Raw genomic sequence first — 19,252 nt, 5'->3', positions numbered from 1 at the left:
CATTCGAACGGTCGCCTCGCAGGGCCAGAGTATTGTGGACCTTGAGAAAGCTTCTGAATTCAACGCTGGTAGGATCGACGAGTTGGAGAAGCTATGCACGTCATTGCAGGATAGTATACAGAGGCTTTCTGTGAAAGTGGTCGACCTGGAGGGCCGATCCAGACGTCACAACCTTCGCGTTGTTGGGCTGGCAGAGGGGATAAAGGCTGGCTCTCACCCCACCGACTTCTTTGCCAAGCTATTGAAGGATGCAATGGGATCGGATGTTTTGGCTTCAGATCCCCAACTGGACCGTGCACATCGCGCCCTTGTCCCAGTGCCTCGACCGGGCCAACGTCCTCGCCCAGTAATCATCTGTTGTCACAGTTTCAAGACCAAGGATCTTATCCTGCGCGAGGCTCGTTTGAGGGGCAACCTGTTACATAAAGGGCACCCCTTCCGTGTCTACGAGGATTATGCGCCCGATGTGGCAAAGCACCGCGCCAGCTACAGAGATGTCATGACCAAACTCTACAAACTCCATCTTCGCCCAGCCTTGCTCTTCCCTGCAAGACTAAGAATAACCCCGCCTTCCGGAGAGAAGATTTGGCTCTCCTCGGTCTTGGACGCAGAGAAGTTTATCCGGGAATATACGCCAATCCCCCGTACAGGTTAGAGTGCCTTGTCATTGTGTGTTAGGGTCTGCTCATGGACTCGAACCCATACCAGACCATAACGGGTGAAACCGTACTAAACGGTCTCGACAGGGCCTGCCGAACATGTAACACGCTGAGCTGACCAATTGAGGGCGGTTAGAGCTCTCATTTAACGTCAGTTTCACTTTAATTCCGACTGGGTTCGGGGTGGTGCCTGTTTGGGAGGCCTTCCAGTTCTGATCATTGACACTTTCGGATGGATATACTCATGTTCCCCCATTTTTGTTTTGTTTCGTTATTTATTTTTAAATTCTTACATTATTCCTATTACCATACCAGTTATTTATTGCTTGCGGGGGTCTGGGGGTGATGGCTGGGAAGGGGCAGACGCAGACACCTGGATAGCAAGTTGATGTTTTGTGCTGTTCTGACTTTGTCATAGCCTGGCCCGCTCTCACGATTAGATTCCCACCAGCCCTCCGTGGTGCTTGTGTCTGTGTAGGTGTGCGATTAGATTCCCACCAGCCCTCCGTGGTGCTTGTGTCTGTGTAGGTGTGTGATTAGATTCCCACCAGCCCTCCGTGGTGCTTGTGTCTGTGTAGGTGTGTGATTAGATTCCCACCAGCCCTCCGTGGTGCTTGTGTCTGTGTAGGTGTGCGATTAGATTCCCACCAGCCCTCCGTGGTGCTTGTGTCTGTGTAGGTGTGCGATTAGATTCCCACCAGCCCTCCGTGGTGCTTGTGTCTGTGTAGGTGTGTGATTAGATTCCCACCAGCCCTCCGTGGTGCTTGTGTCTGTGTAGGTGTGTGATTAGATTCCCACCAGCCCTCTGTGGTGCTTGTGTCTGTGTAGGTGTGTGATTAGATTCCCACCAGCCCTCCGTGGTGCTTGTGTCTGTGTAGGTGTGCGTACATATAATTACTATGTGTACTTTATTATTATTTTCTCTTAGCATTTTAGTATTAGGTATGTGTATATTTTAAATTAGTGTAGATTACTATTCTGGGGTGTGTATGTAGATGTGTGTGTGTGTGTATCTGTATATATATTTTTTAAAATATTTATTTCTATAAGTATATATTTTTGGATGTGTGTGTATGTGTACGTAGATGTGTATGTGCGTAAGTGTATGTGTGTGTGTGTGTATGCACGTGTGTACGTATGTGGGTATGCGTGTATATACTTGCGCATGGGTGTGTGTAGGTAGGTATGCACGTGTGTGTGTGTGTATATATGTGCACGTGTGTGTATGTATGTATGTATGTATGTATGTATGTATGTATGTATGTATGTATGTATGTATGTATGTATGTATGTATGTATGTATGTATGTATGTATGTATGTATGTATGTATGTATGTATGTGTGTGTATGTATGTATGTATGTATGTATGTATGTATGTATGTATGTATGTATGTATGTATGTATATGTACATGTGTGTGTATGTGTATGTATGTATGTATGTATGTATGTATGTATGTATGTATGTATGTATGTATGTATGTATGTATGTATATGTACATGTGTGTGTATGTGTATGGATGTATGTATGTATGTATGTATGTATGTATGTATGTATGTATGTATGTATGTATATGATGTATGTATATGTACATGTGTATGGATGTATGTTTGTGTATGTGTGTGTGTGTATGTATATGTGTGTATATGTGTTTGTGTGTATGTGTGTGTGTGTGTATATGTGTGTGTATATAGGTATGTATGTGTGTATGTATATATATATGTATGTATGCGTATATATATATATATATATATATATATATATATATATATATATATATATATATCACTATTGTTTTTTTAGTTATTAAAAAGATAATTTTTTAAATTTTATTTAAAAGGGGAAAAAAAATGTATTTTTTTTAATTTGTATTATTATTAATTATTATTTTTTTGATTGGGGGTACGTTCAATTTATCAAAATCCTTGTTCCCATCTCCTAACCCACAATATGTAATTGTACTGCTGTCTATGTCGGTTGCTGATGGTTTATGTTTAGACCGGCATTGCTTAGCAATGTAATCTTGTGATGCTATATCTTGCTTATCTCAGGGATTGACCCAACATGAAGCTTAATTGCACAATATGTTTAAGTTGCAACTTATTCTGTTTAGGTTTATTAGATGCTAATTGAACACTTTATTCGCGGGAGCCTCCTCAGTTCAGATGTTAGTAGAAGTTCTAGGATAGTGAGAGGTGAACGTATAGTTGGGATTTTATTTTTGTTTTACCTCTTGTTCGAGGTCGCGCCGTGCTTTTTTGGCATCGGCCAGACAATGTGTTTATTATTTTTATTTTCATGTTTTTTTCTCTCCTTTTTGTGTATGCCTGTTATATCTGGGTTGATGGGAGGGGTAAATGTTGGGGAAAGTAGGGGAACAGGGTGGAGAGTAAAGGTGCTTGCAGGGGGAGGGGTGGGTTGGATACTGCTCGGGTGTAGGTGCTACATATGCTGATCGTGATGGTTTGGTGCGCTTTCTTACCTTTTTAGTAACTTACATGCTATGCAGGCCACCATAGGAACTACAAATGAGAGGAGGGCGGGGCTTACATTCACTTCCTGGAATGTCAAGGGTTTAAATAAACCAATAAAGAGAGGCAAGGTCCTAGCCCACTTGAAAGCACTCTCGTCTGATATTATATTCTTGCAAGAAACCCATCTGAAAAACAATTCTCATAACAGACTTAAATGTAAGTGGGTGGGGCAAGTGTATCACTCTAACTTCTCTGCCAAAACGAGAGGCACAGCGATTCTGGTACGGAAAGGAATTCCCTTTCAACATAAAACCACTATTGTGGACAAAGAGGGTCGTTATGTGATCGTAATAGAAGAGATCCACTCTACTTCTGTAACTCTACTAAATATCTATGGGCCAAACATTGATAACCCCTCTTTTTTCAAAAGAGTCCTTGCCCTGATTCCAGATATCTCCCATACTAACCTGGTCATTGGAGGAGACCTCAACTGTGTACTAGACCAATATTTGGATAGATCCTCTACCCGGCGAACCCCTACCTCCTATTCAAGCGAATTCTTAAATACCTACATAAAAAATTAGAACTTATTTGATATATGGAGGATCTGTAACCCTACGGGTAGGGAATACTCCTTTTACTCTCATGATATATGGAGGATCTGTAACCCTACGGGTAGGGAATACTCCTTTTACTCTCATGATATATGGAGGATCTGTAACCCTACGGGTAGGGAATACTCCTTCTACTCTCATGATATATGGAGGATCTCTAACCCTACGGGTAGGGAATACTCCTTTTACTCTCATGATATATGGAGGATCTGTAACCCTACGGGTAGGGAATACTCCTTTTACTCTCATGATATATGGAGGATCTGTAACCCTACGGGTAGGGTATACTCCTTTTACTCTCATGATATATGGAGGATCTGTAACCCTACGGGTAGGGAATACTCCTTCTACTCTCATGATATATGGAGGATCTGTAACCCTAAGGGTAGGGAATACTCCTTCTACTCTCATGATATATGGAGGATCTCTAACCCTACGGGTAGGGAATACTCCTTCTACTCTCATGATATATGGAGGATCTGTAACCCTACGGGTAGGGAATACTCCTTCTACTCTCATGATATATGGAGGATCTCTAACCCTACGGGTAGGGAATACTCCTTCTACTCTCATGATATATGGAGGATCTCTAACCCTACGGGTAGGGAATACTCCTTCTACACTCATGATATATGGAGGATCTCTAACCCTACGGGTAGGGAATACTCCTTCTACTCTCATGATATATGGAGGATCTCTAACCCTACGGGTAGGGAATACTCCTTCTACTCTCATGATATATGGAGGATCTGTAACCCTACGGGTAGGGAATACTCCTTTTACTCTCATGATATATGGAGGATCTCTAACCCTACGGGTAGGGAATACTCCTTCTACTCTCATGATATATGGAGGATCTGTAACCCTACGGGTAGGGAATACTCCTTCTACTCTCATGATATATGGAGGATCTGTAACCCTACGGGTAGGGAATACTCCTTCTACTCTCATGATATATGGAGGATCTGTAACCCTACGGGTAGGGAATACTCCTTCTACTCTCATGATATATGGAGGATCTCTAACCCTACGGGTAGGGAATACTCCTTCTACTCTCATGATATATGGAGGATCTCTAACCCTACGGGTAGGGAATACTCCTTCTACTCTCATGATATATGGAGGATCTCTAACCCTACGGGTAGGGAATACTCCTTCTACTCTCATGATATATGGAGGATCTCTAACCCTACGGGTAGGGAATACTCCTTCTACTCTCATGATATATGGAGGATCTCTAACCCTACGGGTAGGGAATACTCCTTCTACTCTCATGATATATGGAGGATCTCTAACCCTACGGGTAGGGAATACTCCTTCTACTCTCATGATATATGGAGGATCTCTAACCCTACGGGTAGGGAATACTCCTTCTACTCTCATGATATATGGAGGATCTCTAACCCTACGGGTAGGGAATACTCCTTCTACTCTCATGATATATGGAGGATCTCTAACCCTACGGGTAGGGAATACTCCTTCTACTCTCATGATATATGGAGGATCTCTAACCCTACGGGTAGGGAATACTCCTTCTACTCTCATGATATATGGAGGATCTCTAACCCTACGGGTAGGGAATACTCCTTCTACTCTCATGATATATGATGGATCTGTAACCCTACGGGTAGGGAATACTCCTTCTACTCTCATGATATATGGAGGATCTCTAACCCTACGGGTAGGGAATACTCCTTCTACTCTCATGATATATGGAGGATCTCTAACCCTACGGGTAGGGAATACTCCTTCTACTCTCATGATATATGGAGGATCTCTAACCCTACGGGTAGGGAATACTCCTTCTACTCTCATGATATATGGAGGATCTCTAACCCTACGGGTAGGGAATACTCCTTCTACTCTCATGATATATGGAGGATCTCTAACCGTACGGGTAGGGAATACTCCTTCTACTCTCATGATATATGGAGGATCTGTAACCCTACGGGTAGGGAATACTCCTTCTACTCTCATGATATATGGAGGATCTGTAACCCTACGGGTAGGGAATACTCGTTCTACTCTCATGATATATGGAGGATCTCTAACCCTACGGGTAGGGAATACTCCTTCTACTCTCATGATATATGGAGGATCTCTAACCCTACGGGTAGGGAATACTCCTTCTACTCTCATGATATATGGAGGATCTGTAACCCTACGGGTAGGGAATACTCCTTCTACTCTCATGATATATGGAGGATCTCTAACCCTACGGGTAGGGAATACTCCTTCTACTCTCATGATATATGGAGGATCTGTAACCCTACGGGTAGGGAATACTCCTTCTACTCTCATGATATATGGAGGATCTGTAACCCTACGGGTAGGGAATACTCCTTTTACTCTCATGATATATGGAGGATCTGTAACCCTACGGGTAGGGAATACTCCTTTTACTCTCATGATATATGGAGGATCTGTAACCCTACGGGTAGGGAATACTCCTTCTACTCTCATGATATATGGAGGATCTCTAACCCTACGGGTAGGGAATACTCCTTCTACTCTCATGATATATGGAGGATCTGTAACCCTACGGGTAGGGAATACTCCTTTTACTCTCATGATATATGGAGGATCTCTAACCCTACGAGTAGGGAATACTCCTTCTACTCTCATGATATATGGAGGATCTGTAACCCTACGGGTAGGGAATACTCCTTTTACTCTCATGATATATGGAGGATCTGTAACCCTACGGGTAGGAAATACTCCTTCTACTCTCGTGATATATGGAGGATCTCTAACCCTACGGGTAGGGAATACTCCTTCTACTCTCATGATATATGGAGGATCTGTAACCCTACGGGTAGGGAATACTCCTTTTACTCTCATGATATATGGAGGATCTGTAACCCTACGGGTAGGGAATACTCCTTCTACTCTCATGATATATGGAGGATCTGTAACCCTACGGGTAGGGAATACTCCTTCTACTCTCATGATATATGGAGGATCTCTAACCCTACGGGTAGGGAATACTCCTTCTACTCTCATGATATATGGAGGATCTCTAACCCTACGGGTAGGGAATACTCCTTCTACTCTCATGATATATGGAGGATCTGTAACCCTACGGGTAGGGAATACTCCTTCTACTCTCATGATATATGGAGGATCTCTAACCCTACGGGTAGGGAATACTCCTTCTACTCTCATGATATATGGAGGATCTGTAACCCTACGGGTAGGGAATACTCCTTCTACTCTCATGTTCACAATGTTTATACTCGAATTGACTACTTTTTGGTTGATGCTAAACTACTCCCCTATACCTGTAATGTGAGGTATCATGATATTATAATCTCTGACCACAGTCCACTCACCTTCTCCCTGAGATTGGGTGACATCGTACCAAACGAGAGGGTCTGGAGGTTGAATCCTCAGCTCCTCACAGAACCAACATTCTGTGAACATCTTAAAGATCAAATTACATTTTTCTTTGATACCAACGACAACACAGAGACTTCCCCAGCATTATTGTGGGAAACGCTGAAGGCTTATTTGAGAGGCTGTATCATCTCCTTTCAGACTGCCAGGAGTAGGCAAAACAGAAGAGAATTGGTAGAACTGGAGGGACAAATTCACTTACTGGATAGGGAGAATGCTAGACACTCATCTAGGGAGAAACATAAAACAATTATGTCTTTAAAATTTAAATACAATCAGATCCTCTCTGCTAAAATTGCTAAATCTTTTCTCTATGCCAAGCAAAAATATTTTGAGTTTGGTGACAAACCACACAAACTACTCGCCAGACAACTTCGTAAGAATGTGAGTGACCGAATGATTCACAAAGTTAAATCTGCATCTGGGGAATTACTCTCTTCCCCCAAAGACATAAATGACAGATTCCGTCAGTTTTATGAGACTTTATATACATCTAAAGCGGACCCTAACCCCTTAATTATGCAAAACTTTTTGGAGAACTGTAATCTTCCTGCCCTGAACCAGGAAGACTCTAACTTCCTGAATAAGGAAATATCTCTTGAAGAAATTACAGAAACAATAAAATCTCTAAAGAGTGGCAAGACCCCGGGCCCAGATGGATACCCTGGTGAATTCTACAAAACATTCAGCAACATGCTCTCTCCCTACCTACACAGAATGTTGGTTCAGGCCAACGAGGATGGAGTGCTCCCATCCACTTTGGATGAGGCGTTTATTACAGTTATACATAAGAAGGGTAAGGATCCGGAAGAGGTAGGGTCATACAGACCAATATCCCTCCTTAATACAGACCAAAAGATTTTAGCAAAAACTTTGGCTAACAGGCTGAGCACTTTAATTGGCAAATTGGTCCATTCAGACCAGACCGGCTTTATCCCTAACAGAAACTCATTCTTCAATCTCAGGCGCCTATTCAACATTGTGTATTCTCAGAGGTTACCTAACGTGGACCTAGCCGTTATATCTCTTGACGCTGAAAAGGCCTTTGACCAAGTTGAGTGGCCCTATCTATTCAAGGTCCTACAGAAATGTAATATTGGAGATGGGTTCATAAAGTGGATCCAGCTTTTATATAGGAACCCCTGTGCGAGAATACTCACTAACCAATCATTGTCGCCCCGATTTAACCTTCACAGAGGGACAAGGCAGGGTTGTGCGCTGTCGCCTATGCTCTTCGCCCTAATTATTGAACCTCTCGCTCAAGCGATCAGATCTCATGCAGCAATACACGGCTATAATACTAAACATACTCTAAATAAGATTTCCCTATACGCAGATGACATTCTCCTCTATGTAAAAGAACCCCAAGATAGTATTCCAGCTATTCTGGAGGTGATTAATTTGTTTGGTACCTTCTCGGGATACAGAATAAATTGGAACAAGAGTTAATTAATGCCCATTCGGTTTCAAAACACCTCCTGGCTAGAACATCTTCCAGTTAAGCTATCTTAAGATAAATTTACCTACCTTGGAATTGTAGTTACCAAACAATACTCCTTACTATTTAAAGATCATTTCCCCTCTCTGATGCAAAAACTTAAGGCAAACATACAATTTTGGAGAACTCTCCCAATTTCTCTGCTCGGAAGAATTAATGCCATTAAAATGGTCTTCCTCCCACAACTGCTCTACCTATACCAGAACATCCCAATATTCATACCTAAATCCTTTCATAAACAACTGGACTCTATTATCAATCCTTTCATCTGGGATTATAAAACACACAGGATAGGTAAAAAACACCTCTGTAAATCCAAGATGGAAGGAGGATTGTCTCTCCCAAACTTTATATTTTACTACTGGGCCGCCAACCTCCGCGCTGTTACGTTTCTGCTGGATGACGCACTCCCGCCATCCAGCTGGCTTAGTATGGAGCGAGAGGAGTGCCACCCCTTCTCTATTGGTGCTGTGATTTTGTCACCTGTCAATCTGGAGATGTCACTTTACCGTAACAATCCTATTATACATAGCACAGTCCGAATCTGGAAGCAAATTAAAGTCCACTTTGATCTTAGACCAATATCATTCATGCTTCCTGTTGCCAGGAATCCCTCCTTTGCCCCCTCTAACCTTGATAACACCTTTGAGCGTTGGGGAGAGTTGGGGATAAGTACCATAGGGGATTTATATATAGGGGGAACCTTTGCTTCCTTTGAATCGCTGAGGGAAACTTATAATCTTCCCAGAAGTAACTTTTTCAGATACCTACAGATTAGAGGCTATGTTAGAAAATACCTCCCAACATTTGGGAATGATAAACCTTCCACATTTGACGGATGCATAAAAATATGCCCCACCTCAGACAAACTGATATCTCGTATATATGACGCTTTTCAATCTGTTAGCGCACCCTCTACTGATGCCATTAAGGCAAAATGGGAGGAAGAACTAGGGACTGATATTTCGGTGGCAGACTGGGAGGACAGCTTGGAGTATATCCACACCTGCTCCATTAACTCCAGACATCGTCTCATACAATTGAAGGTATTACACAGATTACACTACTCCAAAACCAAACTGCATAGGATATTTCCTGGTACATCCCCTATGTGTGATAAATGCCAGACTGAGCAGGGTACACTACTCCACTGCTTTGCCCTATGCTCTAACTTGTATGGGTATTGGTGTGGAATTTTTGGGGTCCTCTGGAGACTTCAATAGACCCAGACCCACTTCTGATAATCCTGGGAGTGTCCGATTCCCTAAACGGATTAACCAACTCCCAAAAACAACTCATCTCTTAGTCTCATTTCGGCAAAAAAATTAATCTTGTTGTTTTGGAAAAAGAGGGAAGCGCCCTCTACCAAATTATGGCTCAGCGAATTGGCAAACACTGTACACTTAGAAATAATTAGATATATTCTGAACAATAAATTATCAACATTTGATCAAATCTGGCAGCTTTTCTTTCCTCTCTTACTTGGACCAGGAGGCGCTGTGAATTTGCACTTTTTAACGCACTCTCAATTGTCATATGGTAATCTACCTTTGGGCAGCATGTGAAGGCCCCGCCACCCGAGCAGTTGGGAGGGGAATAGGGTGGAATAAGGGGGGGATAAAGGGGGGTATAAGTGGGGGGGGTTACATCGACCCTTTTTTCTTTCTACCTGTCCTTGTTTTGTAATATTTGTTTTGTGCCCAGAACTCTGGGTCTTTTGGTTAATGTCTGTTCTCTTATGTTTAGATAAGAACTGTAAACTTGTCTTTTATACCTATACACCATTCTTGTGTATGTGTTCAATAAAAAATATTTGAACAAAAAAAATCAATTGCGAATGACAATAGTTCCATAAAGTATTTCAGTAAAAGATTTCCAGCTCTCGCCCTTTCGATAAACACTCGGCATAAAAGGGAAAAATGTAATGCTCTGATCCAGTAGGAATGTCATAAAATACCTGATTACTTCTTATTCTTTGCACAAATAGCCTACAGCTGTGTCTGTCCCGAACTCACAGGCACGGGAAACTGAGGGTCCAGAATATTTTATACAATGTTGCAAGCTTGCTATCTCGAGTTTCGGGCCGACCCAGTTGATATGTTTCAAGTTCGTTGTAGACAGTCCATGTGCAGCCAATGTGATTTTTAGGATATTTATTTTTTAACTGCAGAATGCAATGTTTTTATTATTTATTTAACTTTTATTTGTTGGCTTTATGTAGGCTATTTTTTTTACATAGTTGGCAATGGCAATAAAAGTTACTTTTGGATTTGTATAATTTTCATTTAGATTGTCTGTGATTAATCTACATTCTATGATTTTGAAATATTATTATAAATGAAATGAAACTGTTCCACAAAAATGTGCATATGAAAATCATAACTGGCACACAGATTGGTAGAAATGGTCAGAGAAATTGGCACTCCAAATGGAAAAGGTTGCCGACCGCTGGTGTAGCCCATTACCGGAAACTTCAGAATTTCTCTCTCTTCTGGTTAGGTTATCTTGATCTCTGGCTCCCTCCAGTCATTTGTGTGTCTTATTTAATCAAACAGCTTAAAGCATCAGACCAGTTCAGTACATATAGTTGATTTTATAAAAACACATGGGGCGATTGGTAGAAAGAACAGATGACTCTTGGTTGACCAAGATGTATTTTAGTTGGGGACAGCACTAGAACATGATTTTGGGGCCGGCCGTGATCGGGAGTCCCATAGGGCGGCGCACAATTGGCCCAGCGTCATCCGGGGTAGGCAGTCATTGTCAATAAGAATTTGTTCTTAACTGACTTGCCTAGTTAAATAAAGGTTACATTTAAATAAATAAAACAATTGTGTTTCATGACAATCCATTTTTTACAGGTATGTCTTGCCTTTAATGTAAGGGCATGAAAAAAAATTGGCTGAATATTATACAATGACTTATCAACAGCTCTAATAATTTGCCTCCACAGGAAATCTACACTGGCAGTTACAGAATATACTATATAGCCTAGAAACCTGGTTAAACTATCATTATGACATCATGGATGAATTCTAGAATATACTATATATCCTAGAAACCTGGTTAAACTATCATTATGACATCATGGATGAATTCTAGAATATACTATATAGCCTAGACACCTGGTTAAACTATCATTATGACATCATGGATGAATTCTAGAATATACTATATATCCTAGAAACCTGGTTAAACTATCATTATGACATCATGGATGAATTCTAGAATATACTATATATCCTAGAAACCTGGTTAAACTATCATTATGACATCAAGGATGAATTCTAGAATATATTATATATCCTAGAAACCTGGTTAAACTATCATTATGACATCATGGATGGCCAGTCCTTGTATTCGTAGTGTAGTGAATTCAGGGGGTAGCCCTGAGCTGAACTCAAACCTGGGTCCAGTGACTGTCAAGCCAACACCTTATAACTGTTACGCCAAGATGTCTGAACTTCTTGAAGAGGTCGCTAGGTGTTGGGTTACGGTTGCTACAATAGCTTTCTCTATGAATGTGAGAGTGGTTACACTTCTCCTTCCCCCATCCCTCAGCTGTTTACCAAACCAAGTCTCTGGGCAGCCATTTTGTTGCTGTTTAAAAAACCCACACAACCCAGCAATCTGCAGTTCAAACAATAACAAAATCTGTCATTCCACCACTGTTTTGGTTACAAGATGATGATGGGGTTGGAGAAATGTAACTACTTTCAAATTCATAGACAGACCTATGGATACAAGGACTGACCATCCATGATATCAACATTATAGTTTTAACCATGTTGAGGCTATACAGTGTTGGTTTACATTGTTTCTAAACATTGGAGTAAAAAAAGCTTATTTGGGGTTCTGATGGGTGTACAACAGTTGAACTAAGCTCATGAGGCATGTGTTATATTCTTCAAGAATCAATGGCTATAAATAAATAATTTAAAAAGTCTAAATATGGATGTAGCAATTGCAGATTTCCCCTTTAACAACAAACATCAGTTCAACAACTGCAGAGTTTGTGCCTCTGTTTTTAAGACAGTACTTACTAGTGTTAATCAGGGAACGGTTTCTCAAAACCATCTTATTGCTAAGTTCACCGTTAGAACCATTGGACGCCTTAAGATGCGTTTGGGAAACCGGGCCCAGATATCCAGTTTCCTCCTCTTCTTCCTCCTCCTTTATCAATGTAACAGTCATCTCCCCCTCTTCCTCTTTCACTCCATAAACTGTATCCTCCTCTCCTTTTACTGTAACATCCTCCTTCTCTTTCACTCTGAACGCGTCTTTTTCTTCTTTCACAGTAACGGCCTCACCCTCTACTTCTTCTTTTACTGTGATGTTCTCTTCTTTAGCAGGAGAGTAGCTTAGTGAACTCATGGTCGGGGATGTTAGCTAGGCTAATGCTAACTTAACCAACCCGCTAGCTGACCAATAACAACAACACCGTAAATATGAAATTAAATCGGAGGACTAACTAGACGACATAAGTGGGTTTAAAACACAGTTGCTAATATACACGAAAGGGTCTAAAGAGCTTTATTGGTTCGGCTATTTTGTCTAGCAAGCTACCGAGGTGGCTGAATAACTGCTGCTACTGTTGAAAGAAGCGTTCCGTCCACTACATTATACGTCACACTAACAGCATTACCTTAAAGTCGCACACCGCCATCTGCTGACTGGAATGGGTAACGCAGTTGAGTAAAATGTATATTTTAATTTTCAGACAAAAAGTTACAGTGCAGGAAGCATGCGTTTTTACTCACCAGTGTAACAACACAGTGTGGTTAAAGACTTAGTAACTGAGTTGTAGTCACAATCTGGTTCCCTATAAGGACAAACAGTTATGTTTTGCGTTATTACATACACTACTGGTCAATAGTTTTAGAACACCTACTCAATCAAGGGTTTTTCCTTATTTTTACTAGTTTCTACATAGTAGAATAATAGTGAAGACATCAAAACTATGAAATAACACATATGGAATCATGTAGTAACCAAAAAAGTGTTCAACATTTCAAAATATATTTTATATTTGAGATTCTTCAAATAGCCACGATTTGCCTTATTGACAGCTTTGTACACTCTTGGCATTCTCTTAACCAGCTTCACCTGGAATTCTTTTCCAACAGTCTTGAAGGAGTTCCCACATATGCTGAGCACTTGTTGGCTGCTTTTCCTTCACTCTGCAGTATGATTCAGGGAGCCGTCAGTTGGACTCATTTCTCAATGTGTCCACCTGACCCGTCAAATAGTAATTAAAGTAATTTGCAATGTCAGGTGGTTTTGGTAATGAATGTCATAATGGGTAGGAATTAAAACATGTCTGCCACTTGTGTTGAATCAAAGTTGTCCATAGATGTTGTCCATCAGCCTTGATTTAGTGATGATAATATCCTTTCTTTTTACCTTGGTCACCAGATGTATTCATTTACAATAACTGGTCTAGCTTGGTCACTACATGTATTCATTTACAATAACTGGTCTAGCTTGGTCACTAGATGTATTAATTTACAATAACTGGTCTAGCTTGGTCACTAGATGTATTCATTTACAATAACTGGTCTAGCTTGGTCACTAGATGTATTCATTTACAATAACTGGTCTAGCTTGGTCACTAGATGTATTAATCTACAATAACTGGTCTAGCTTGGTCACTAGATGTATTAATCTACAATAACTGGTCTAGCTTGGTCACTAGATGTATTCATTTACAATAACTGGTCTAGCTTGGTCACTAGATGTATTAATCTACAATAACTGGTCTAGCTTGGTCACTAGATGTATTCATTTACAATAACTGGTCTAGCTTGGTCACTAGATGTATTAATCTACAATAACTGGTCTAGCTTGGTCACTAGATGTATTCATTTACAATAACTGGTCTAGCTTGGTCACTAGATGTATTCATTTACAATAACTTTGCTCATCAGACAGATCTGTTCGCTACCTTTTTGGTTTCATTACGTTGAACCGTTACATTTCTCAGCTCATCAATCCCTGGGGCATCGTTTGACCTCAGTCTGTTTTCTTAATGGGGCCTTGCTTATCAACAAAACTCATAAATAATTTAATAAACACACTCTGTGCCCTTTCAGGATCATCATAAATAATTTAATAAACACACTCTGTGCCCTTTCAGGATCATCCTCACTACACTCTTCCAGCCATCACACATTCTAAACCTCATCCACAAATGAGTCCTGGCTGAACCTCTTGTAGGGCCTTGGGTAGGTTACTTTAGGATCAGCCTTTGGTATATGAGTCCTGACTGAACCTCTTGTAGGGTCTTGGGTAGGTTACTTTAGGATCAGCCTTTGGTATATGAGTCCTGGCTGAACCTCTTGTAGGGCCTTGGGTAGGTTACTTTAGGATCAGCCTTTGGTATATGAGTCCTGACTGAACCTCTTGTAGGGCCTTGGGTAGGTTACTTTAGGATCAGCCTTTGGTATATGAGTCCTGACTGAACCTCTTGTAGGGCCTTGGGTAGGTTACTTTAGGATCAGCCTTTGGTATATGAGTCCTGACTGAACCTCTTGTAGGGCCTTGGGTAGGTTACTTTAGGATCAGCCTTTGGTATATGAGTCCTGACTGAACCTCTTGTAGGGCCTTGGGTAGGTTACTTTAGGATCAGCCTTTGGTATATGAGTCCTGACTGAACCTCTTGTAGGGCCTTGGGTAGGTTACTTTAGGATCAGCCTTTGGTATATGAGTCCTGACTGAACCTCTTGTAGGGCCTTGGGTAGGGTACTTTAGGATCAGCCTTTGGTATATGAGTCCTGGCTGAACTTCTTGTAGGGCCTTGGGTAGGTTACTTTAGGATCAGCCTTTGGTATATGAGTCCTGACTGAACCTCTTGTAGGGCCTTGGGTAGATTACTTTAGGATCAGCCTTTGGTATATGAGTCCTGGCTGAACTTCTTGTAGGGCCTTGGGTAGGTTACTTTAGGATCAGCCTTTGGTATATGAGTCCTGACTGAACCTCTTGTAGGGCCTTGGTTAGGTTACTTTAGGATCAGTCTTTGGTATATGAGTCCTGACTGAACCTCTTGTAGGGCCTTGGGTAGGTTACTTTAGGATCAGTCTTTGGTATATGAGTCCTGACTGAACCTCTTGTAGGGCCTTGGGTAGGTTACTTTAGGATCAGTCTTTGGTATATGAGTCCTGGCTGAACTTCTTGTAGGGTCTTGGGTAGGTTACTTTAGGATCAGCCTTTGGTATATGTGTCCTGACTGAACCTCTTGTAGGGCCTTGGGTAGATTACTTTAGGATCAGCCTTTGGTATATGAGTCCTGGCTGAACTTCTTGTAGGGCCTTGGGTAGGTTACTTTAGGATCAGCCTTTGGTATATGAGTCCTGACTGAACCTCTTGTAGGGCCTTGGTTAGGTTACTTTAGGATCAGTCTTTGGTATATGAGTCCTGACTGAACCTCTTGTAGGGCCTTGGAACACTTGATTTTACCATTGGAACACTTGATGTAATTAAATCAAACGTTTTACCATTGGAACGCGTGATGTAATTAAATCAGACGTTTTACCATTGGAACACTTGATGTAATTAAATCAAACGTTTTACCATTGGAACGCGTGATGTAATTAAATCAGACGTTTTACCATTGAAACACTTGATGTAATTAAATCAAACGTTTTACCATTGGAACGCGTGATGTAATTAAATCAGACGTTTTACCATTGGAACACTTGATGTAATTAAATCAAACGTTTTACCATTGCAACGCGTGATGTAATTATTTTTTTCGGATATAAAGACTACGCTGTATCAACAAAAAACGGATTGCAACTTGCAAAACATCCGGGAAGAAAATTACAGACGGAGGCGCAACAAATTCCAACGTTGTTCGACATTTGAAGCTGCACAAAGAACGGTAAGTCGTGGCTAATATAGCCGACAGCTATACAATATATTTTTTGCTAGTATAGCATGTAGGCTAACGTAACATTAAATCAATGAGCCTCCACACAGTCAGTCAGTGCGGGAACGTGATCATTGCACCCAAGATTGAGCTACAACTGGCCAGGCTGTTGGTAGTCTAAATCCTGACTGATGTTACTGCTGTTCCTAAAACCATTGACATACGTTAGCCAACTGTAACCACACACAGAGAGGGTGTGTGTGTTAAGGTTGGGCGATTGTGTACAAGCCTACATCGCCCGATTGCGCCCCATAGCTCGTCTTGACTTGAGTGCTGAGACTTGAGACTTACTTGTGACTTGTAAAACAATGACTTGGTCCCACCTCTGGTATATACTGTATTCTATCCTATTCCACTGTATCTTAGTCTATGTATTACTCATCTCATATGTATATTCTGTATTCTATCCTATTCTACTGTATCTTAGTCTATGCATTACTCATCTCATATGTATATACTGTATTCTATACTATCTACTGTATCTTAGTCTATGTATTACTCATCTCATATGTATATACTGTATTCTATTCTACTGTATCTGTCTATGTATTACTCATCTCATATGTATATACTGTATTCTATTCTATTCTACTGTATCTTAGTCTATGTATTACTCATCTCATATGTATATACTGTATTCTATCCTATTCTACTGTATCTGTCTATGTATTACTCATCTCATATGTATATACTGTATTCTATCCTATTCTACTGTATCTTAGTCTATGTATTACTCATCTCATATGTATATACTGTATTCTATCCTATTCTACTGTATCTTAGTCTATGTATTACTCATCTCATATGTATATGCTGTATTCTATCCTATTCTACTGTATCTTAGTCTATGTATTACTCATCTCATATGTATATACTGTATTCTATCCTATTCTACTGTATCTGTCTATGTATTACTCATCTCATATGTATATACTGTATTCTACACTATTCTACTGTATCTGTCTATGTATTACTCATCTCATATGTATATACTGTATTCTATCCTATTCTACTGTATCTTAGTCTATGCCGCTCTGAAATCACTCATCCAAATATTTATATATTCTTAATTCCATTCCTTTAGATTGTGTGTATTGTTAGATATTACTTGTTAGATATTACTGGACTGTTGGAGCTAGAAACACAAGCATTTTGCTACACCCACAATAACATCTGCTAAACAAGTGTATGTGACAAATAAAATGTGAATTGATGTAAATAGGTCTGGTGTTGGAGATCATTCCACACTCTGTGTTCTACTACCCAGATCTGGTGTTGGAGATCATTCTACACTCTGTGAATCTCCTGCATGTATTTTCTGATGTTTAATCAGACCACTTGAATGAGAGTATCTCTTGCCACACTGATCACAGCTATAAGACTTCTCTCCTGTGTGTGTTCTCTGGTGCTCTTTAAGGCTTTCTCCCTGAGAAAAGTTTTTCCCACATTGCTCACAGCTATATGACTGCTCTCCTGTGTGTGTTCTCTGGTGTGATACCAGGTTGCTTGACTGAGTAAAACTCTTGCCACACTGATCACAGCTATAAGGCTTCTCTCCTGTGTGTGTTCTGTGGTGTGATACCAGGTTGCTTGAATGAGTAAAACTCTTGCCACATTGATTACAGCTATAAGGTTTCTCTCCTGTGTGCGTTCTCTGGTGTCCTTTAAGGTGTCCTATCCGAGAAAAACTTTTCCCACATTGCTCACAGCTATATGACTGCCCTCCTGTGTGTGTTCTCTGGTGTGATACCAGGTTGCTTGACTGAGTAAAACTCTTCCCACATTGATCACAGCTATAAGGTTTCTCTCCTGTGTGTGTTCTCTGGTGTCCTTTAAGGTATCCTATCCGGGAAAAGTTTTTCCCACATTGCTCACAGCTATAAGATTTGTCTCCTGTGTGTGTTCTCTGGTGTGATACCAGGTTTCTTGAATTAGTAAAACCCTTGCCACACTGATCACAGCTATATGGCTGCTCTCCTGTGTGTGTTCTCTGGTGTGATACCAGGCTACTTGACTGAGTAAAACTCTTGCCACACTGATCACAGCTATAAGGTTTCTCTCCTGTGTGTGTTCTCTGGTGTGATACCAGGTTGGTTGACTGAGTAAAACTCTTGCCACACTGATCACAGCTATATGACTGCTCTCCTGTGTGTGTTCTCAGGTGTGTTTTCAGATTAATTGATTTAGTAAAACTCTTCCCACATTGATCACAGCTGTAAGGTTTCTCTCCTGTGTGTACTCGCTGGTGTATTTTAAGAACTGATGAAGATTTGCAATGTTTCCCACAGTCAGAGCAGCAGTGAGGTTTCTTTCCTGTGGGTATCTGCTGGTGTTTCTTGAGGAGTTCTGATCTGGAGAGACTCTTCTCTGCCTCGTCAGCATCATGATGTTGTTGAGGATCCCCAGAGGATCCACGACTGTCCCGTCTCTCTCCTGTGTGAATGACAAAGTCAGACAGATGGTTAAAGGCCCAGAACAGCAGAAATCCACTGTTTATTTGAGGTAAAAGGTGATGCCCAGAGCGTACCCATGAAGTTGTACAACAATTGAAGTCAGTTAAATTATTTGACAATTAAGACAGTCAAGTTAGTAACAATCATATTTTGTCTTGTTTTCACATTAGTAGTAACTAGAAATAAGATATTAAATTTGTTAAAATCCTAAGCAGTGTGCCAGACGACTTT

General features: G+C 40.8%; 1 protein-coding gene across 1 annotated transcript in view; it reads right to left on the bottom strand.

Moving 5' to 3' along the window:
• LOC115186779 (zinc finger protein 271-like) overlaps positions 1-18,822 on the bottom strand; it is a gene marked incomplete at both ends in the record, with an annotated part of 129,441 nt that extends 110,619 nt beyond the window's left edge. Inside the window, one exon of the mRNA XM_029746279.1 lies at positions 17,904-18,822. Coding sequence (XP_029602139.1) covers positions 17,904-18,822 — 919 coding nt within the window. The remainder of the gene's footprint in view (positions 1-17,903) is intronic.
• Positions 18,823-19,252: the final 430 nt, after the last annotated feature.

The sequence above is a fragment of the Salmo trutta genome, unplaced genomic scaffold (assembly GCF_901001165.1).
Source record: "Salmo trutta unplaced genomic scaffold, fSalTru1.1, whole genome shotgun sequence".
NCBI lineage: Eukaryota > Metazoa > Chordata > Actinopteri > Salmoniformes > Salmonidae > Salmo > Salmo trutta.
Note: the sequence above shows the minus strand (reverse complement) of the source record. Positions and strands in the feature narration are given on the sequence as shown.